Genomic DNA, 23523 nt, shown 5'->3' with positions numbered 1-23523 from the left:
GGGAAGACCAGAATTTCAGTTTTGGTCAAGTTTAGTTTAAGGAAGTGGGCAGCCATCCAGTTAGAAATAGCAGAGAGGCAGTCAGACACTAGTCAAGAGGGATGGGGAGAGATCAGGGGAGGACAGGTAGATTTTCTTGTCATCTGCATAGAAATGATATTGGAAGCCAAAGGAGCTAATGAGTTTACCAAGGGAGGCAGTATTGATGGAGAACAGTAAGAGACCAAGGACTGAACCTTGGGGGACACCAACAGAGAGTAGTTGGGGAGAAGAAGCAGAGCCAGAGAAAGAAACACTGAAAGAGCGCTGGGAGAGGTAGGAGGAGCACCAGAAGAGAGCAATATCTTGTAGACCGATATTGCAGAGCATGAGAAGAAGCTGTTGATGGGTTAATTAGACTAGGTAAATGCAAGCATAAATGGATAATAAAAAAATGTTAATGGTTGTATTTGTATACACCTAGATCAAATATATGCAATATTTTCATCAATCAGCAAATATGATAATATAATTACAATAAATTCAGTCACTAAATAGACATATTACTTTAAAGAAATGCTTTGAAAAAAAAAACTCTATAACAATTGCTGACTTCTTCAGGAATAAAACCAAATTACTTATTTAAGTTTATATTCCAAGGCTAACCACATGTTACCATAAAGGTTCAGACTTCTGGCACTAGCTTTCAGAATCCATCCTATTTTTTAGCAATATGAGTTCAACTATAGGTTTACCACAAAATAGAATATTATTAAGTATAGTGATTACATTCTAAACCAACCTGGGCTTTTTTTTTTTTAACAATTCTTCTTTAAAAATCTGTTATATGGACAATCCTAGTCAATGATAGTAATATTGAAAACAAATATATTTTGTAAAATAGCTTTTATTCCAAAATTAAAATTTTAATATGACAATACTTTACTCAGAATATAAAAAGCAAAATACATTAGTATATTTTACCTTTGCCAAAACATGTGAAGCGAAGTAAAGCATTGTCCAAGCAAAGAGCAACTTTATAACACCTGATCATGTGGTTACCACTAAAATAAATGGGTAAATTTAATAACATTGCTATAATGATGTTCAACATTTTGACAAATATTATTTCCTTAAGCTGTGAAAACATAATGGATCACAAAGCTAGATGAAATATATGATTACTTTAGTAATTTAGTAAGATTGATTACGTACTCACCTCCTTTCCAGGAGTTGCCACCACCACCATGATCCTGGGCTCGTGGGTGTTACACTGATGTAATGTCCCTATTCCCACCTTTTTCCTGCCTAAGCCTAGGCCACTCTCTTACACTTCCTCAAATGGTGTATGCCTCCTCGATGAAGCCAAAATTCTTTCTTCATAGCCAGTTCATCTGCAAGTGAATGAAAAAGTGACATATTCAATTTGTATAGCAAAGATAGAGTAAGCACAGCAACTACAGTGCATGTGCTACAATAGCTGTGACAGAAAGCAGTAGAACTGCTTATAAGATGGTTCACATGTTATTCCCTCTCACTAATTTTTTCAGCACAAAAAACTAAGTGATTATCATAGCTCTTCACACCAAGAATTGATTGACAGTTGAGGATAGGGGCAAGATCTTGATTTCCAAATTTTCCAGTAAGTCTGCTAGTACAATGTTTAGATGATATATTATGCACTTTAATTTCAACTAAATATTTGTATATCATGACATTAACGGTATACGTAGAGAACAACTGGATACATCATCCTATTAATCCTATTTTGGGTAACTAGTGACCCAGAGCAACATAGTAATATGTGCAGTTTCCAAACCTCAAATTATATAGACTATACTGATTATCACAGGATAAATTATTGTAGCTGATAAGTCTCAGACACATTGGTAGAGATTTACAATTTTGCTGTATAGGTTAATGCACCAGGTCAACTATAAAATCCTATTTAAGTTAATTGGAATCAATACAAGATTCTATGCATAACTTATACCACACTTATCTCAATGACTGTATTTCCTTTAATTATATCAATAAGGTCTATGAAAGAAAAACTAAAAAAAGAAGATATGGATGTACATAAATATGCTCTATTCTACAAATGAAAAAGTAAAAATGTGCTATACCATAAAACAGTGTGCATATAGACAAATTAAAACCATAATATATGTTATGTATGAGGGCTATTTAAAAAAAAAAAACCAATAACTCAAATCAATTTAACATTTCACTATTTAGTACAATCTAATTTTTGGTAAATTTTGGCGAGATCTAAACCAAACAACTAGAAATTAAACATGTCTTTCTATAATGCATGAGGCTATTTATTACTGACTAACTGTACTGATTAAAAACTAGACCATTTTTGTGATACAAAATAAATGGATGCAAGTCACACTTTTCCCTTTTAAACATATTATTACACTAGTGCATTCCATTACTTGTGATCCTAAATATTACAGAATGTGAAATGTCATAAACCATACTGCCTATAATTGTGAGGTTTGACATGTACAAGGTAAGGGTTAGGGCACAAGAATGCAATGGTTGCATTCTCATTGTTGAAGTTGCTGGACAGTGGGTATATTATTCTATCCTTCCCCACTGACCAATCAGGGCTGTCCATGTAGAGAGCACTGCATGCTGTTTGTGTGCAGTGCACTGCTTGCATGGGAGGAAATGCCCTGCAACAGCTCATGTTAAAAATTTCAGAACAGCCCCACCCCTGGCTATCTGCCCTCACATCCCTAAAATTGTTTTCTCTTTGTACATTTGAAATATTGGAAGACAGTATATACTACCATTGTGAGGAGTCTCTTTGTTGGAAGCCAAATCTTTTTTGTTGTTGCTATTATTGTGGCCGAATAACCCCATATGGTATCTATGGCAGATATTTCAACCACCATTTCATACACAGATGTTTTCATTTTAATAACTGTGTAATTCCTACAGTTTATCTTGCTCCTTTGTTAGTTGGATTCCATATTTATCCGAATGTTGTGTGACTGGTCAGTCTGCCTTGCTGTAGCTTGTGCACAGGGATGTGACGTCATTCCTCATCACCCTCTGCTCTTACTGTAGCATGGTAGAGTATAGGAAGCTTATTTCCAGCTCTCCTTATATTAGATGCTAGTTGTGGAATTCTACTGAGGGAGCAGCAATGCCAATTTGTAATGCTCCAGAACTGCTGAATGCTGCTGGAGAAAGTCTCATTCCGCATCTGACTTTCTCCACTATAAATTTATGCTGCGTTTTACAGCTGGGCTCTTTCCTCTGCAAAAGTAAATTACTTCAATACCATCAAAACCACACTCTCCCATTAACCCAAACGACTATTTCACACTTTTAACTCTCTTCTTCGCCCAGTTGCTACTCCTCCTCCTACCGCCACAAACTTTGCAACTCTCTTCACTAAAAAGATCTCTACAATCAGGGAAGAAATCTCTCGTCTCTCTCCTTCCCCTAACAATACTTCCCCCAACCTCACTCCCTCTGCTGTTTTATGTTCATTCACACCCGCTACAGCGAAAGAGGATTCTGCACTGCTCCGGTCCTCCCACCACCTGCTCCCTTGATCCTGTTCCCAATCATCTCATCCGTACTCTGTCTCCTTCTCTTGCTCTGCCTCTCACTAAATTTTTCAATCTCTCCCTCTCCTCTGGCATATTTCCATCACCCTTCAAACCCTGATTCTAAAAAAAGCCCAACCTTGACCCTAACTCCCCGTCCAACTACCACTACTGTCTTTTGCATTCAAGATACTTGAAAGACTTGTGTATGTAAGATTGACAGACTTCCTAGAGTCCAACTCTCTGCTTGACCTACTTCATTCTGGTGTCCGCACTCTGTGGAAATATCATGGTCACTATTCTATCCTAATTCTTCTTGATCTTTTCCGTTGCTTTTGACACTGTTGGTCATCAACAGCTTCTTCTTATCCTCCATAATCTAAGTCTAAAAGATATTGCTCTCTCCTGGTACCTCTCCCAGCACTCTTTTAGTGTTTCTTTTTCTGTCTCTGCCTCTTCCCCCCCCAACCACTCTCTGTTGGTGTCCCCCAAGGTTCATTCCTTGGTACCTACTGTTCTTGATGTATACTGCCTCCCTTGGTAAACTGCTTCCAATATCCCTTCTAGGCGGATGAAACGCAAATCTACCTGTCCTCGCCTGATCTCTCCCCGCCCTCTTGACTAGTGTCTGACTGCCTTCCTTAAGCTTAACTTGTCCAAAACAGAACTTCTGGTCTTTCCTCCCTCAAGTGTTGCTACTCTAATTTCTGCCTAGGATTCATCTCTTGCAACTGTCATTAAAAAAAAAAAAACACACTTCAGTGAGTACTATTCTACCAATCTTCTTCCCTATACTTCCCTCACCTTTTGTGTCACTTTACCCCACTCTCTCTAGCATGTCAGCTCATTGAGCAGGGCCCTCAACCCCTCTGTTCCTGTGTGTCCAACTTGTTTGGTTACAGCTACATGTTTGTTAGTCTACACACTGTAAAGCGCTATGGAATGTGTTGGGGCTATATAAATATAATAATAATAACAATAATAATAATATAAACACTCTGACTCCATATATCCATACACGCTCGCACACACAATTAATTTTTATTTTAATACATCATTTTTTTTTTTTAGAACACCAAACCTCATTCCTGTCCAGTGGACGCTTCAGGGATCTCTGTCACTGACTGCTCCCTGCAGCTTTGTACTGTTGCTGGAATGACATCATATCCAGCTCCAGCAGCAGTACAGAGTGAGCGAAGGAGCAGGGAAATTAGTGTAGAGAGTTCCCAGCAGCCATCTCTGTACCTGCGCCACTCTGTACCACCTGCTGAGTTCCCCACCCCCCTTTAGTGTGCCACCGGTGATGCTGAAATGACCAATGTTTATTTAAAATACATTTAAACCATTTGTTATCCTAACGCTTTAGTGTCACTGTCCCTAGTTATGGAGATTTCTCCCTCCCTTTTTTCTAATAATAATTGACAGGGCCGGATTGGGGATGCAAAGCAGCCCTGGAAAAAAAATCTATGCCAGCCCCATAAGTCACTGCGCCATATATTGTCGCATGTAATATGTAAGGCTATGTCTTGCCACCCCAGATGATTGAGTAATATATATATATATATATATATATATATATATATATATATATAATATATATTGCTTTTTCTAATATAAAATATTGGTCCTTTCAGAGTAAAACGTTTAATTATACAGTAAGCATACTCACATGCAGACACAGACAATCTCACTGACACACACAAGCTCATTGAAACACAGCCTCATAGACACTCACTGATATACATAAGCTCATTGACATAAAAACACAAGCTCACTCACTAGCAGACACACACACATACATGCAAGCAAGCTTACTAGCAGGTGCACACACACACAGCTTAATGTAGTGGTTCTGGTGTCTATAGCCTGTCCCTGCAGGCTCTTCAATGTAAACACTGACTTTTCAGAAAAAAGGCAGTGTTTACATTGCTTCCAAGTGACACTTCTAGTGACAGTCACTCAGACAGTTACTAGAGGTGCTACCTGTGTCAGTGAGTAAAACACTATTTTTAAAACACACACAGACACACACACACCATGGCAGACACACACACACACACACCATGACATACATACACATACCACGACAGACAGACAGACACACACACACACACACACCATGACACAAGACACAAACAGACACAGACACAAACACACACATCATGACAGCCATACACCATGACACAGACACACACCATGACACAGTCTATGACACAGACACACACACCATGACAGACAGACACACAACATGACACAGAAAGTCTATGACACACACACACACACACCATGACAGACACACACACACACCACACACACACACACACCATGACACACACACACCATGACAGACAGACATACACCATGACAGACAGACACACACTGTGACAGACACACACACACACACCATGACAGACACACACACACACACACACCATGACAGACAGACACACGCACACACACACACACCATGACAGACAGACACACACACACACACAAACACACATACATACACTGACAGCATTACACATTACCTGTGGGTGACCGGCCAGGGGGTCATGCAGGGCAGAGAGCTGGGAGTGCTGGTGGCTGCAGAAGGAGCTGGGAAGGCGGCTGCAGAAGGAGCTGGGGACGCGGACGCAGAAGGAGCTGGGGAGGCGGCCGCAGAAGAAGCTGGGGAGACGGCCGCAGAAGGAGCTGTTCTGCGGCCGCATGGGAAGCTGTGCTGTCTCTGCTCCCCCGCCCTCGCGCTCTAGTGATTGAGACCGGGGCCGGAATATGACGTCATATTTCGGCCCCGGTCTCATTCAGTAGCGCGCTGGGAGCAGAGACAGCACAGCACAGCTTCCCATGCGGCCGCCAGAACAGCTCCTTCTGCGGCCGTCTCCCCAGCTTCTTCTGCGGCCGCCTCCCCAGCTCCTTCTGCGGCCGCCTCCCCAGCTCCTTCTGTAGCTGCCTTCCCAGCTCCTTCTGGGGCCGCCAGCACACCTAGATGTCTGCCCGGCCCCAGGTGCCGACGGCCCACCGGGAAATTTCCCGGTGTCCCGGTGGGCCAGTCCGACCCTGATAATTGATAAAAATAAAGTATTTACATGAGTTTTTCCCGGTGCAAGGCTCCTTCAGTGCCTTTTACATGATAGTCAAATCCAAAGATCCTCATTGCTAAATGATCTGCCACATATACACAAATAAATAAAAGGCCTCCCAACCATCCCAATTTTGTCAGGACAGTCATAATATTCAGGTCCTGTACCACCGAGCCAACTTAGTTCGCTGATGTTTCGCTTTTGGTGACACCAGGAAACTGCCCCCAACAAGCATAGCGTGAGCCCATCATTAGATGTTATCATTAGAAGGCACTAGGACCCTGCAGACAGTACTGAAATAGATTTAATTAAATAATTTAAGCTATCAAGTAATGTGAATAGCTTCAGTATATTAGCTAGGTTTAAATGAGAAACCATATATCCACTGTATGTCAGTTTTAGCATGATAAGGATTTATTTAACCCCTTAAGGACACATGACATGTTTGACGTGTCATAATTCCCATTTATTCCAGAAGTTTGGTCCTTAAGGGGTTAATCATCAAAGATTGAAATAAATTAAAGGGACCATGTAAAGTACTCTCCATCAATTAGTGCTCTTTTTTCAGAATTCAAAATCATATTCTTTTTGTTACAGTTGAATAATATATAGTCTAATCATTATTTATGTCTTAGTAAAAAGCTCTACAACGTTTCACTGTATATTTATATATATATATGTTTTACAGTGCTGTGCATGTGGAAGGAGCAGCAATCTTGCGTGGACCACCTGTGGGGTTGGAACAGCAATGGCCAACAGTGTCAAGTGCAACACCAGGTTAGAGAACATTTTATTATTACCATTCCACCGTGCATGAAGCTCAAATGAATTTAATTTTCAATAGCTCTGAAGCAAATATTGATTTGACAGCAAATATGTTTTATTGTTACTTGGTCTAATCCCATTAGGCTTGTCTTTGCACTTACTAAATGTGCACATCCCAAGGCTTTTTTATTTTGCTGAGAGGCCAGCGATCTGCAATGCAGCCTAGAAACTACTAGATACTGCTATTATTTATTAAAATTTTGTGTGTGTATTCTGTATGTATTAAATCTTTAAAGCCATACATTTAACATGAGCATAATTTTAACACACAAAATAAACATCATCTTTGCTTATACCACTTATTAAGTGAGCAGTCCAGTAGTGGAACAGTTAAGACATTTACATTGTAGCCTTAATAGGTATAAAAACAGAAAACAAGGTGTTATTTATTAAAGCTGAACTTAGAATTTTACATGTTATTCAAATATTTCAAGTTGCTCTTTAGAAAGAATGACCATTGTTTGGGGCCATGGCTTGCATAAAATGGAGAATGGATCCACTTGATGCCAACATAACAGTGATACACCATGCATTCCTTGAACATAGTGCAGAATAAGACAACTCATAATACTAATACCACTCGTAACACCTTCCTGTCACACAGACTCCATAACACCTTTTAATTTTACACATTTTCAAACTAGTGAGATGATTTAATGGCCTGTATATTTCACAAGAAACATGGTACTTGTCATAACTACAAAATGAAAACATGAGATGGATATGTCACTCCCTTCACTCCCTTCTCAGATGCACGTCACTCCTCATCTCATTACATAAATTCTTAGACATGCTCTCTGCATGGTTCTAGTGTCCTTAGTGTAGCATGAATGTGTCTAATGATGCGCTCGTGTTACGCTTTTTAGGGAAAGTTCCCTCGTGTTCCAAACAGCAGGACACCAGGGAAGAAATTCAGAATGGAAGCACAGGACTGTAAAATAGGGAATGTATCAATAAAGTTTTCCCAGGGCCCTAGGCATGGTGCCAGAATGGGCCCTTCCTAGAGCCCTGGACCTTGCATTGTTTCATGTGTGGGATATGACTTGTGTACGAAGATGACTATCCTCATGAGGTATTTGTGATAGGATGAGTCGGGGGTGACTGTGGCAGGATTAGGGCGGTAAATGAGACAGAGTGAAGGGTGTGAGTGTGTCAGAGCGCAGGTAGGGCATCCCAGAGCCTGCTCTCTAAATCTATCACAGAGTACTGGAACCGCAAGGAACACTGATTAGGGCACAGACCACCAGGGATTCATTTTTAAAGGGCCGTGCAGAGATATATTTTGATCTCCCTTCCAGCTCGCGGAGAGAGAGATATAGCTCCAGGCTCAGCCCATACCCTAGGTGGCCCCTTGGTTGACTGATTAACTAATTTAGTTTTATTTGTGGGGCAGTTAAAAGTTGCAGCCTGCAGTTTGGCCTCTGTCCTGGTAGTAATCTACTTTGATTCTTTACAGACTATTGATTAAGACTATTTTAAGTGTAAGTTCTGGCTGGAGACTACTTAATTTACCTGTATTAATAAGTTTAATGAGTTAATTAAATGACAAGATAATGGCATTTGCGATTTTCCCAAGAAAATATTCTGAACACAGATTAACAATTCTAAAAATAAAAATCTTTGAACCTACTATATTATTTTCTGTTTGTTTTTTGAACTGTGACAAAAATAGGTTGCAATATTATTTTAGTATTTTGGCTTAAGAGAGGATGATAAACAAGAAAGACCACTGATATATTTCTCATTACATAGTCTCTTATTAGAATTACATACATTACTAAATATTGGCTTAGTCTGAAAGTTTGTTATTGATTGATATGCCACACAACCACATTATGCACAAATGCTAGGTTGAAGATAATGCAATTTGTGCAAATCATATAAATGCTGAGGTATTAGTCTGCAGTGAGTAGATATCTTAAATCTTTATGAAAGCAAAGCTCAGCATAAGGCCATTCCATTACACATATCAATCAAATGAAATTCATATAGCTTGAATATAAAGTGAACCGTTGGAGATTATTATCCTATATAATCAAGAAAAACAGATCCATGTCCAATAAACAGTTTTTAATAAATAATGTAGACTGATCCATTTATCACAGCCATCTAAAAAGAAAAAAAAAAAACTTAATCTGTGTTAATGCTGCCATAAAGGCAACTTTTTGAAAGCAGTTTTTGAAATCTGCACAAGGAGCCATATTATCAGAACCCAACTAGTTGAACAAAAAGTGGAATAACGTCATGCACATTGTCCTCAAACTGAAATATGCAACTGTAGTCTCATTTTTTTCATATACAATAAAAAATAGTGTAGCTGAGGTCCCATTAATTTATATATTTACAATATTTCAACCTCATGTTCCTTTTTTTTTTATAATTTAAAGTTTATTGTGATTTTGTGGTATTTTTAACGCAAAACAAGAAAACGCATTGCATACAATTAGCAATCTACCATCTCTTAATAATAAATGTATTAAAGATTTCTGTGCTGTTTTTTTCTTCTTCTTAGAATCTCTTGTTTGTGTTACGAATACGTGTTATGTCTTTAAAATCATTACTTTTGTTCTCTATAAATGTTTATTTCAGCTGCAAATGTGGTTATGTCCGATTTCCTGTTTGCTCCTGCTCCATGTTTACATTGGTGAAAAATGTTACAAAATGGTGGTTACAAATTGATTACAAACTGTGGATTGGCAAACATTTCTTATGTGATAATATTTTACATCTTGGATAGTCATTGTTTATAGCCTTTGATATTTTCTTTATCTTTTTGACAGAATTTTCTAAACCAGATATAATGAGATGGACCAGCCATGTTTTGATCAGATAGGTCAATTATTTATAGAGGCAATGATCAATTCCAATAGAGTCCTGTTGACTAGTAATTGTTCAGAATTGAATTTGTAAATGGAGGACATGTATTACTTATCTTGCTAACATGATTTTAAAATATCTAACTGCTTTCCACATAAATGTGCAAAAACTAAGGTTCCATAAGAAGCCTTTTCTAATTCTAGCTCTTTTCAAAAGTTTGGTTTTCAGATGATACACCATAAGTTCAGCTCTCTTAAGCATTGCTTAGATTTTACTCCATCAGATAGATGCCTTGTTGCAGCTGCACTGAATTGTGTACTATTGTATTTACATATGTTTATGCACATAAAGCACCTGGGTTAGGGTCTTAATGATCATTTGCATATTGGTATTTAGACAGGGAGCCCAAAGTGGTGCTAAGTGGTCATGGTGGTGCTCACTGAGCTTAATCTCCAAACTGAAAATGCGCTTTTAATAACACAGAAGCAACAACAAGCTCTGATTCTTTTCAAATAGTTTTTGAATTTTCTAAAACTGAGAAAAAATAACTTTGGGAAAGGGTACAAAACGGAATAGCGAGAATTGGGAAGAGAACCAAACTTTGCTTCTTAGTTGTACATGCACAGCCACTAAGGGAATATTGACTTATCCCTTACCTTCTACACAGAAAGGAAGAAAAAACATGTATAGTCATATTTTTCTTCAGTCTAAATTTTGAAATTGTTAGTCACTTAAAATAAAAAATCATTTAATCGGTATACAAAACCATGAACTTAAAGTAAATGTAAAAAGAAAATTTATTATTTTTCACCTTTTATATTCTTTTCTTTTTACATTTACTTTAAGTTCATGGTTTTGTATACCGATTAAATGATTTTTTTATTTTAAGTGACTAACAACTCAGACCAGTATCTCACTAGTGTTCCCTGGACACCTGTCCTTGGTTCACACTCCAGTTTCGTTTTTGTATTGCATTACAAGGGTTATCCCCTACAGAGATACGACCTGGACACACTGAATTTATCTCTGTTTTCAGGGATTTGTTCTTTATCTCATTTCCAGTAAATTTTGAAATTACATAGAAATTTAGTAAAAGGACCATTTTTGGCTCATATCTTTATGGCTCACCATAACATGAAAAAGCTGATGGTTCCATCCGTTCAATATAGAATAATTTTATTCAAAGAGACATCCAACATGTGAACATGACAATGTATTGACACTATAATAGGAAACATTTATCAAAGTGTTCTGAAAAGTGGTGCATGACTCTGTCATTATTTCGATCAGATTTCTGAAGGTGATCTATAAAGTTACAGTTTTATTCATAGTAAATCCCCTCAGTTTTAGAATACATTTATATTCCCATTAACCACCAAATTTATAGCGGTCAAAAATCTGTCTGAAAAATTGGCGGAAATATTCATATATTTGTGGTTTCAGTGAAAAAAATATACATATTCAAAAATGAGGTTAGAGTACAAAGAAAAGTAACAGACACTGCTTTAATATATTGTTCCACAAATTTACTTAAAATTAGAAGAAAAACTATGTATATACACTGCTCAAAAAAATAAAGGGAACACAAAAATAACACATCCTAGATCTGAATGAATTAAATATTCTTCTGAAATACTTTGTTCTTTACATAGTTGAATGTGCTGACAACAAAATCACACAAAAATAAAAAAAATGGAAATCAAATTTTTCAACCCATGGAGGTCTGGATTTGGAGTCACACTCAAAATTAAAGTGGAAAAACACAGGCTGATCCAACTTTGATGTAATGTCCTTAAAACAAGTCAGAATGAGGCTCAGTAGTGTGTGTGGCTTCCACGTGCATGTATGACCTCCCTACAATGCCTGTGCATACCCATGATGAGGTGGCGGATGGTCTCCTGAGGGATCTCCTCTCAGACCTGGACTAAAGCATCTGCCAACTCCGGGACAGTCTGTGGTGCAATGTGACGTTGGTGGGTGGAGCGAGACATGATGTCCCAGATGTGCTCAATTGGATTCAGGTCTGGGGAACAGGCGGGCCAGTCCATAGCATCAATGCCTTCGTCTTGCAGGAACTGCTGACACACTCCAGTCACATGAGGTCTAGCATTATCTTGCATTAAGAGGAACCCAGGGCCAACCGCACCAGCATATGGTCTCACAAGGGGTCTGAGGATCTCATCTCGGTACCTAATGGCAGTCAGGCTACCTCTGGCAAGCACATGAAAGGCTGTGTGGCCCCCCAAAGAAATGCCACCCCACACCATTACTGACCCACTGCCAAACCGGTCATGCTGGAGGATGTTGCAGGCAGCAGAACGTTCTCCACAGCATCTCCAGACTCTGTCACGTCTGTCACATGTGCTCAGTGTGAATCTGCTTTCATTTGTGAAGAGCACAGGGCGCCAGTGGCGAATTTGCCAATCTTGGTGTTCACTGGCAAATGACAAACGTCCTGCACGGTGTTGGGCTGTAAACACAACCCCCACCTGTGGATGTTGGGCCCTCATACCACCCTCATGGAGTCTGTTTCTGACCGTTTGAGCAGACACATGCACATTTGTGGCCTGCTGGAAGTCATTTTGCAGGTATCTGGCAGTGCTCCTCCTGTTCCTCCTTGCACAAAAGCGGAGGTAGCAGACCTCCACTTACAGAACCACTCCTTTATTGGGTTGTCTTGCTAATTGCCTATAATTGCCACCTGTTGTCTATCCCATTTGCACAACAGCATGTGAAATTGATTGTACATATATAGCTACATGGCTGTCTATATTTTCTCCTTCATATCTTATTCCCCTTTTATTTTCTATGGGGAAATAAAGGCTAAGAAGAAATGTTGACTAGAAGTGATTCTAACTGTTAGTTGACAGAGGTGGATGGGTTGCAGAGCAAAGCTCCATTTCCTTTACTTTTAGAAGAGTCATTTGGAGCAAACTCACAGGAATGGAATGTGTGGAAGATGCCTGTGGGACAAACCCAAAAAATTACTGTGGACTGGTCATATCACGGCCTTTCTCTTCTGAAATTAATACTATTTATATAAATGCTATTACATGATTTTGAATTCGTTTTAGAGGGGCCTATCAATTGGCACTTTGAGCATTTTGATGTTCTCACCCTTTCCCAGTGTCTTCACAATGGTTTGAACACAATTGTAACATTTCAAATGTATCTCAAAAATATAAGTAGGCCAGAGCTGGATTAACATAGGGGCTGATGGAGCTGCAGCTCCAGGCCCATGGAATAGGCCCATTGATTTAAAAAATAAAATAAAAAAATAATTTTTAAAAAACACTACTCTTAGGGTTTCAGCCTGGCTGGTATTTTATTGGCACAGCCAGTATTTGAGGCTGCCTGGCCGGTGCCGATATTGCAGTCATACTGGCAATTCAAATGCTGGTATTTTTCTCAGTATAAACAGAGATTACCATGTAATACCAGCACTGGCCAGTAGGGACGCTGTGTGTGGAGAGAGGCAGGGATAGGAAGTTCCAGCATATCCCTACCTGCTTAAATCTACTCACTGATCCACAGGGGAGCAGCTACAGTGAGTCCAGTCAGCAACTCCCACCCTGCAGAGACAGCCTACAGCTCAGAAAAGTGGGGGTGGGGGGAAAGGCTGCAAGGAGACATACACTGAGACACTAAGGGACATTGGGAGACATTATGACAGACACTCTGGGACACTGTGAGACATGGGGACACTGAGACACTAAGGGACATTGGGAGACATTATGACAGACACTCTGGGACACTGGGAGACATGGGGACACTGAGACACTAAGGGACATTGGGAGACATAATGACAGACACTCTGGGACACTGGGAGACATGGGGACACTGAGACACTAAGGGACATTGGGAGACATTATGACACAGAGACACAAGGGGACACAGTGTCACCATGTCTCCCAGTGTCCCCATGTCTCCCAGCCAGTGTCTCAGTGCCCATAGTCTCCCAGTGTCCCCTAGTCTCCCAGTGTCCCCTAGTCTCCCAGTGTCTGTGTCCCCATGCCTCCTAGCGCCCCTATGTCTCCCAGTGCCCCAAGAGTCTCAATGTCCCCATGTCTCCCAGTCAGTGTCTCTAGTGTGTGTGTCCCTGGTGTCTCAGTTCCCCCATGTCTCAATGCCCCCATGTCCCCCAGCCAGTGTCCCTAGTGTCTGTGTCCCCATGGGACACCGAGTCATGAGGGCACTGGGAGACATGGGGACACTGAGACACTGGGAGACATGGAGACACTGGGACACTTGAGACACTGGGAGCTATCCATCTGTACAGCAGAATCAAAACAAGCAGTTTTTTGGTGCTTTTACAGCATTTTATTTTATGTCACTCTTTGTGATTTACATTATGTGATGTCCCTCATACATAATTAATTATGCAAATCAGTAAGGCCGGTATGTTTTTCCCAGACTATATACCAGGAGCTTCTGCCTGCTAGTAAGAAGGTAAGGAGACAAGTGTACCAGCGAGTGCTAAGGGACAGTCCTTAGAAAGCGTTGAGCGAGCGCATCATTAGACGCATTTTTGCCAAGCTCACTGTGCTGTCTACATACTATGCCCTTAGTTGGCCAGCTTGCATGATAGGCAAGCAGCCTGACATGCATTCATGCCAGGCTGGCCTTCCAATTCTTTGGAGTGTCGGTGGTACACCCTTTTACCGTGCCCATTGACTTCCTGCTTGACTGGACACTGCTGTTAGGGGTTATGAATTTACTTGAAAGATGAAAACATAAATTAGAGAGAGATTAGCATAGGGTATGTGTTTTCTTATAGCTGCTGTTTTCTTTCCCTCCAGCACCATCTCCATCAGATACATGACGCTTGGGAGTGTTTTAGTGTTTTTAGTTGATAAGATTCTGTAATTAGGCCCATCATAATTGTCAGCACAAGGCCCACTGGTCTCTTAATCTGGCCCTGAAGTAGGCTAGCACACTGTAGAACACTTTCTAGTTCTAATATATCTACATCTATATTCCATATTAATCAAAGAGTCTTTTCCACTAAGTTCTTGCAACATTCTAAATGTATATTTATAGTCTCATGTCTTCATTTGCGTCAACAATAATGCAGAGAAAGGGTTTGTAACGGCACCCCAGGCATAAAAGGGGTTACAAGCCGTTTAGTAGATCTTCCCCTTCCAGAGATACAGGCACAGCTACTGCAGAACACCAAACTCCCGAACTGGATACAAAATAGCACTCCAACTCCCGAACTGGAACCTCACTAATAGCTGCTAGCAGACGAACAGGAAGAGCAGACAATCAGCTTACACTCCTGGCAATCAGTCTCTAACAGCATACAGTAAATCCCCCCAAGAACGAGACAAGGCTCCGTGTTGAGGGTCAAGCAGTGGTCTGTTTTAATTAACACTCGCAGACTTTTATGCAAGTCCCCATGCAAGGGGACATCCCACAGGGAGGGACAACATGTCACCAATCCAGTACAGTAAAACATAAAACACACCCAGCACAAACACATAAAATCCTCCCCTCTGCCTGTGATATAATTACTGAACACAACGGGTTAACGTAATTTATCACAGGCAGGAAAAATACAGTTTTTACAGCATATTCATAACTTCTAAAATATACATCCCATTCAATATGATATATTCACAATCAATCCATTCAGGGGAACAACATATCAAAAAATGGCGTGAATCAGACCAGGGATTCAGAAGTTAGTAAAGTATCTTTTGGGGCCTGTCTGGCAGCATGGCTATCTGGCCCAAACCAGTTTTACAGAGCCCTCTATCCTGGAGACAATGGGGAAAATAATCCAATTATATCCAGGGATAGAGGCAGACTCCATTGAGCACATGTTACCAGTAAAACACAAAAGGATACAAAAATACATAACTCCTATCATACTGAATTGAACGGGCCAAATTTTGGTAGATTGGTAGATTTTCTATAAATAAATGTGGTCACCGTTTTGAGATAAAAATAGTTTTTAGATAAAAATAGTTAAAGTTTTTACATAAAAGTTATTCTGCAGTGGATTACATTGAAGGTTTTTCCGAGCTTTGGTATCAATGAGATGTGCACATGCTTTTTTCCTGTCTAAACAAAGAGCTTTCTAATTGATAGCAACAGAACCAGGTCAACTGCCTGATATTGTTATGTTACTTAGTAGGGCCTTGTTAGCCTCTGGGTAATACTGAGATGTATAAACTGATTCAGTGGATATATCTCCGACCTTAAGGAAATGATCAGAAGCCATATTCTGGTAAATAGCGGATACACATGTAAATATCTTCACCCAAGCTTTTTTCAATTAACCATTAATTAGATGCATGACAGAATGTGTTAGGAGAGCATCTAGTGAGATTTACAGTGTGAATCTGAGAAAAAAAATAACTTTGTACTTTGAACTTTATTCCAGGAGCCAGCGTTACTTCTTTTCTAAACAAGTGACAAGTGACTTGTCAAGTGGTGTTGTACATTATAGTGATATAATAATATGCTTCTGTTTTTTCTTTAGTGCGGTTTATTCACTAAATTTGGAATTGTAGCAACTGAATAGCTGATCCGAAAAAATTATCAGACTCAGGATCTGAGCCTAATGAATGATTTATCTTTGCCAGTGTTTTTTGGTTGATATAAATTTCTTTAGCTAAAAAAATTATATTTTAACAGAAGTAAATTAAACAGGATTTTACTTTCTACTCCTCATTTCAAAACAAGTAGGCCAAATTCCCAACCCTTCTATAATCTTCAGTTCATTCTCAGTTCTAAATTCACTATACTTTATTACAATAAGGAAACAACATCCACAGAGCTCAGGAAGATCAAGTCTTTACATCAATTTAAAATCTATGTAATGTTTGAGCCCCTTAAGATACACATAAATATAAAATAAATATAAAATAAGCCACAATGTATTTAAAAATACAATTAAAAAAATGTGCTTTCGAGATTATGAATAAATAGCAACATAACCACAACTTCCATTAAAAAAACGCAGATATGCAACTAAATACTATAATTAGACTCATGCTCAATGATATGTCAGTAATCATTACAATAACTGTACCACAAAGTAGAAAAACATACAACATACATTTTAAATGGCACTGACAAATGTTCCTCCAATTACTTATATTTCGTGTGACAGCTATGGAGTTGGTCTTGTTAACTATGAGTATTACAAATACATTTGGGGCAGATGCTTAGGACTTTCTATTTTCACAATAAAAAAGGAAAAGGCAATGAGCAATTTTTTGTTCCCCGACCCTCCCATTAAATAATCAGATCAGTTAAAATCAAATTTCCTGTGGATTATATGTTACAATTTGATGTTATGCAAATTAATTTTAATAATTGTATTTGGAGCACAGAAGACGAGAGTTATGGCTGTTAAAAGCACATATATTTTTGATGACCCCTACAGTAGTCTGTAAGTCTTTTAGCATGCTTTTAGCTTTTAAAACTGTAAAAGCCTTAATACACTTTAAGGCTTAAAGGGATTAGTGCAGATTGCACCCAAAGATCAGCTTTTGGTGCATGAGTTTGAAAACTGATTGTATTCTTTACGATATCTGAATAGCAACATTTTGTTTTCTTGTTTTGATTGAGATGAACATATTTAGTATTCATGATTACAGAGCAGTCAGCTGGAATTATTATTAGAAAATTTAGGCTAAAATAGTAAAGCAGTAACTATAGCTGAAATGGGTATTTTTTGTGTGACTCACCCATGCTACAGTGAGGGAAAAAGGTATTTGATATCTTGCTGATTTTGAAGGTGTGTCCATTGACAATGATATGGTCAGTCTATACTTTTAATGGTAGGTGTATTTTAACAGTGAGAGACAGAATAAAAAAAGAAAAGAAAAAAAAAAAAAGAAAAACGCATGTGAAAAAAGTTATAAATTAATTTGCATGTCAATGAGTGAAATAAGTATTTGATCAGATCAATCAGCAAAATGTCTGGCTCCCAGGTGTCTTTTATACAGGCAACAAGCTGAGATTAAGTGAGTGCTCATAATCTCAGCTCATCACCTGTATGAAAGATACCTGTCCACAGAAGCAATCAATCAATCAGATTCCAAACTCTCCACCATGGCCAAGACCAAAGAGCTGTCCAAGGATGTCAGGGACAAGATTGTAGACCTTGAATGGGCTACAAGACCATCGCCAAGCAGCTTGCTGAGAAGGTAACAATGGTTGGTGCGATTATTCACAAATGGATGAAACACAAAATAACTGTCAGATTTCCTCGGTCTGGTGCTCCATGCAATATCTCACCTCGTGGAGTTTCAATAATCATGAGAACGGTGAGAAAATAAGCCAGAAGTACACGGGATGATCTTGTTAATGACTAGCTGAGCAATCTAGCAACTTAGTAGCAGACTTTCATGTTTTTTGTAAGTGTATGTTATTTCTCTCCCTGATATGTAGCATTATCTTGCTACTTTCTACCCCACAAGATTTTCTAAGCAACTGTTAGGGGTTTTTGCTGGGAGGGTTAGTAGCCATTTATCATCATTTCAGATGGAATCATTATTACAAGTTACTATTACTTTGTAGTAACGGTACGAGCACTGTAGGGGGATTCTCTTTCCTTTCATGATTGTATCAGTCCTTCTTAGGTGATACCTTAAGGTCATATATCCCACTCAGGAGTAACGACCTCACCTATCTATACCTATTTTAATTATTTTTGTCATCCTCATTTTCTCATCACTAATATGAGTATTTTACTACAGTAACTATTAAAAGTTATGTTTTATGTTTATATGTATATATGGTAATCCACTAGGGGGCACCCTACTTTTTCTGACCCACCAGGTCTGTTTCTTTCTTGATCTTGTTAATGACCTCAAGGAAGCTGGGACCATAGTAATCAAGAAAACAATTGGTAACACACTATGCCATGAAAGATTGAAATCCTGCAGCGCCCGCAAGGTCCCCCTGCACAAGAAAGCACATGTACAGGCCCATCTGAAGTTTGCCAATGAACATCTGAATGATTCAGAGGAGAACTGGGTGAAAATGTTGTGGTCAGATGAGACTAAAATCTAGCTCTTTGGCATTAACTTAACTTGGGATTAAATTAACTTAACTTGGAGAAGAAGGAATGCTACCTATGACCCCAAGAACACCATCCCCACCGTCAAACATGGAGGTGGAAACATTATGCTTTGGGGATGTTTTTCTATGAAGGGGACAGGACAACTGCACTGCATCAAAGGAACGATGGACAGAGCCATGCACCAAATCTTGGGTGAGAACCTCCTTCCCTCAGCCAGGGCATTGAAAATGTGTCATGGATGGGTATTCCAGCATGATAATAACCCAAAACACACAGCTAAGGTAACAAAGGAGTGGCTCAAGAAGAAGCACACTAAGGTCCTGGAGTGGCCTAGCCAGTCTCCAGACCTTAATCCCATAGAAAATCTGTAGAGGGAGCTGAAGGTTCGAGTTGCCAAATGCCAGCCTCGAAACCTTAATGACTTGCAGAGGATCTGCAAAGAGGAGTGGGACAAAATCACTCCTGAGATGTGTGCAAACCTGGTGGCCAACAAGAAATGTTAACAAGGGTTTTGCCACCAAGTACTAATTGAAGGGGTCAAATACTTATTTCAATAATTGACATGCAAATCATTTTATAACTTTTTTGACATGCATTTTTCTGGATTTTTTTTGTTATTCTGTATCTCACTGTTCAGATACACCTACCATTAAAATTATAGATGGATCATTTCTTTGTCAGTGGACAAACATTCGAAATCAGCAGGGGATCAAATACATTTTTCCTTCACTGTACCATGTTTTTCAGTTCTGCAATTAAATGTATGCTGAATAAGCCCTAAAGTAAACTCCAATATTTATTGTAGTTTTTGGTACTTGGAACTCAGCCATGGTATACTGCAGTTCAGTTCTGCTGTGGAACCCAAGCACAAAAGCCAGCTAGTGCGCATGTGCAGATATTGCAGGTAGACAAATAGCAAAGATATGTATTTTATAAAATTACTTGAAGATTTTTAAAAATACATTGTGGACATCAGATCTTATGACATATGGACTTCATACTGACGATGGCGGAGCATACGGTTGGTATTTATTATGTCACCAGTTTCAACGAGGTGATATTTAGTTGTTTTGATTTTGTGGCTACTTTAATAGTTGTGATAAATTGCTGCCAAATCATACGAATGCTTAAACAGTAGAGGTGGCCAAGCATAAGAGCATGAATGCATGTACAGGAATTTGTGCATCTGTAAAATAAATGGTTCTGGAGAAAAATATGTTTGAATATTTCCCAAAATTGGTTGCTAAAAACAAGATGGCTGCCAGGCTATGTGACCTATGACCTATATGTTTCAAAAGCTTAAAATAACCATAGGTTGCTACTATTGTGTCAAGATTCAAGAGTTTTTGATTAGAAGTTTGATTTCTATAATAATTTGAAGAAAAAAAAAACAGCAATAAAATAGTAATAATATTAAAGGAGCACTATAGGGTCAGGAACACAAACATGCATTCCTGACCCTATATGGTTTAAAACCACCATCTAGCCACCCTGTCCCCCTCATGCCTCCCTAAAAATAGTAAAAGCTTACTTCAAGCCTGAAGCTGTAGCTCTGCATGCTGTTTGCCTCAGAAAAACAAGCTGTCTGCTGACATCATTAGAAGTGGTGGCCTGATCCAATCACAATTCCCATAGGATTGGCTGAGACTGACAAAGAGGCAGATCCGGGGCAGAGCCAGCATAATTCAAACACACCCCTGGCCAATCAGCATCTTCTCATAGAGATGAATTGAATCAATGAATCTCTGTGAGGAAAGTTCAGTGTCTGCATGCAGAGGGAGGAGAAACTGAATGTTTGGTTGCATTTTAGGCAGCCATTACCCGGGAAGGACCTCTAACAGCCATCTGAGGAGTGGCCAGTGAAGTTATCACTAGGCTGTAATGTAAACACTGCATTTTCTCTGAAAAGACAGTGTTTACAGCAAAAAGCCTGGAGGTAATGATTCTACTCACCAGAACAAATCCAATAAGCTGTAGTTGTTCTGGTGACTACAGGTTCCCTTTAACCCCTTAAGGACCAAACTTCTGGAATAAAAGGGAATCATGACGTGTCAGACACGTCATGTGTCCTTAAGGGGTTAATAATAATAAAATAAAAAATAAAAAAATCTTATAAAAAAATTCATTGCTTGGCCACCTAACAATAAAACCATCATTCACATAAGCATCTATGCTTTTATGGATGCCAAAATACATCAAGCAGTTGATCTGTAGCTGCCAAACTGTACTTATATATAGAGATGGGTTTAAAATATGCATACTCATTTATTGTTACATTTATATATTTGAATAAATGTTGAGAAAAATTCACCTGCCGTACATAACACCAAGGGGTTTATTTTTTGCAAAGCTATAAAATGTGCTAGAAACACTGTTCTATAATGACCTATGCACAAATAAGTAAAACAATGTTATATAATGCATTCTGTTCCATGCACGTGAGCTTATTAATCATGATGCAAAATTGACTGTAGCCCGAGAGCCCAGAATATTGAGGTGCCTTAGACCTGTTTATCGCTAGCTAGCCAGCAGATACACTATGAATACCTTGTTATAGCCTGCGTAAAACCAAAACATTTTCTAAATAAAATACATCTAAATCAAATACATTTATATCCTTTACTGGCTATGTGTATTACCTGTCAAATTAAGTTCAGATTGTATATATCCCAAGTGTGCATATTTAGGAGGAACAGTCCCTATGTTCATCCCAAATCCCTATGTCCCCATCTTTCTAGTAGCTATAAAGGCATGCATGCTTTTTTAATATTTATTTGAGTTGCGCATGGTCTACATTTGTAATCAACCTTTAGTTTATCTAGCCGATTGTTGTGTGCTTTTTAAGTGACTTATTTTTCACTGCTGCAATTGACTGATGTAGATAAACAATTTCCTGCTGGTTACATCTCTGCCAGACTCCTAGTTGCTGTGGTTCAATAAAAAACCATGGATGTGAAATGGGTCACTCACATGGTATGCAACAGTTGCCTCATAATTCTTCTGTACTTCATTTAATGTGATGGGGAGCTGGAAGAGCAACACAATACATGCAGTAATAGATCATTATACATTATGCAATAATATTCTTAATTTCTTCTCAATCCATTTTGTGTCATATAGCCTTCCTTAAACAATTTTAAAATATGTATAATATAGCAATATCTATTGAGTTGTGCATTGCGTTTTTGTAAGTAGGGCATTTTCTCTGCTTACTAGGTAGTAACCACTACACAGTAGATCTTGGTCTGGAGACTCTTACAGGGTTATTCATTAAAATGAGAGTTTCAAGTGAATTCAAAGTGAATTTAAAATTCAAGGTCTATATAGCCGAACTGGAAATATTGCGTTCGGCTACCTTCGGCCTTAAATCTAAAATTCACTTTAAATTCTTACTTTAGTAAACAACCCAAGAAGTATCACAGGAAAAGTTAAGTCTAACACACCCAAGGGGAACTTTCCCCATCAAGAATATCAGAGGGGGCCTCTTCATCAAAACCAGCACATCCATCACTGGAGCAGATATAGTTGGAATAGAGTAGGATGGAATAATAAACCAGTAGATGAATATATGTAAATTAAAAGGAGACTGCATCAGAAAATATTTTAACGTGAAGCTTGATAATCAAAGTGCTAAAGAAAATATATATAAAATGTCAGATTACATCCTAAAATGGAAGGTCAATACCCTTAGCAAAGGTTCCTGCCCTTTACTTATGTCAAACTCATATGTAAGTATGCTTGGACAAGACAAATAACTATGCATTTGCCTATTGCGGATTGTAAGCTTTTGAGAAACAGGACTTTTTCTCTAATTGCAATAATAATGTATTTAGCTTTATTTCAACTAAATGTCTAACAAACTTTATTAAAGACTTGTAATCCATTGTGGCAGCATAAGCTAATAAACCAACCAAATACTGTGACCCATCTGTTGTCAGAGCTTTTAGCACAGTAGGTTACATCTGTAAAACATGTTTAACAGCAAAATTGCCTTCAAAAGGAAGAGATTAGTTTACAGAGAAGTCTAAGTAGGTTAGAAGGATGAAACTGGAGTAAGAAAGAAACATTAATGAAATCATATATTATATACTAACATGCGTTCACTTAATTTTGTACATTTTGTGACACAGACAAAAATATATATACATATAAAAAAAAAGTATTTATCCGCTCAACAGTGACGCAATACCTTTATGATATATTGCTTGTT

At 38.7% G+C, this 23523-nt stretch overlaps 1 protein-coding gene across 10 annotated transcripts in view; it reads left to right on the top strand.

Annotated features, from left to right (window-relative positions):
* The window catches only part of LOC134602749 (protocadherin alpha-C2-like), a 367306-nt gene that overhangs the window by 229148 nt on the left and 114635 nt on the right, over nt 1-23523 (top strand). For 8 of the 10 annotated variants that reach the window (XM_063448045.1, XM_063448044.1, XM_063448042.1 and 5 more), the window contains exon 3: nt 7320-7408. The exons of the other annotated variants lie outside the window; for them this stretch is intronic. In XM_063448045.1, the coding sequence (XP_063304115.1) occupies nt 7320-7408 (89 nt within the window). The remainder of the gene's footprint in view (nt 1-7319; nt 7409-23523) is intronic. 10 annotated transcript variants of the gene reach the window in all.

The sequence above is a fragment of the Pelobates fuscus genome, chromosome 3, assembly GCF_036172605.1.
Source record: "Pelobates fuscus isolate aPelFus1 chromosome 3, aPelFus1.pri, whole genome shotgun sequence".
Taxonomy (NCBI): domain Eukaryota; kingdom Metazoa; phylum Chordata; class Amphibia; order Anura; family Pelobatidae; genus Pelobates; species Pelobates fuscus.
Note: the sequence above shows the minus strand (reverse complement) of the source record. Positions and strands in the feature narration are given on the sequence as shown.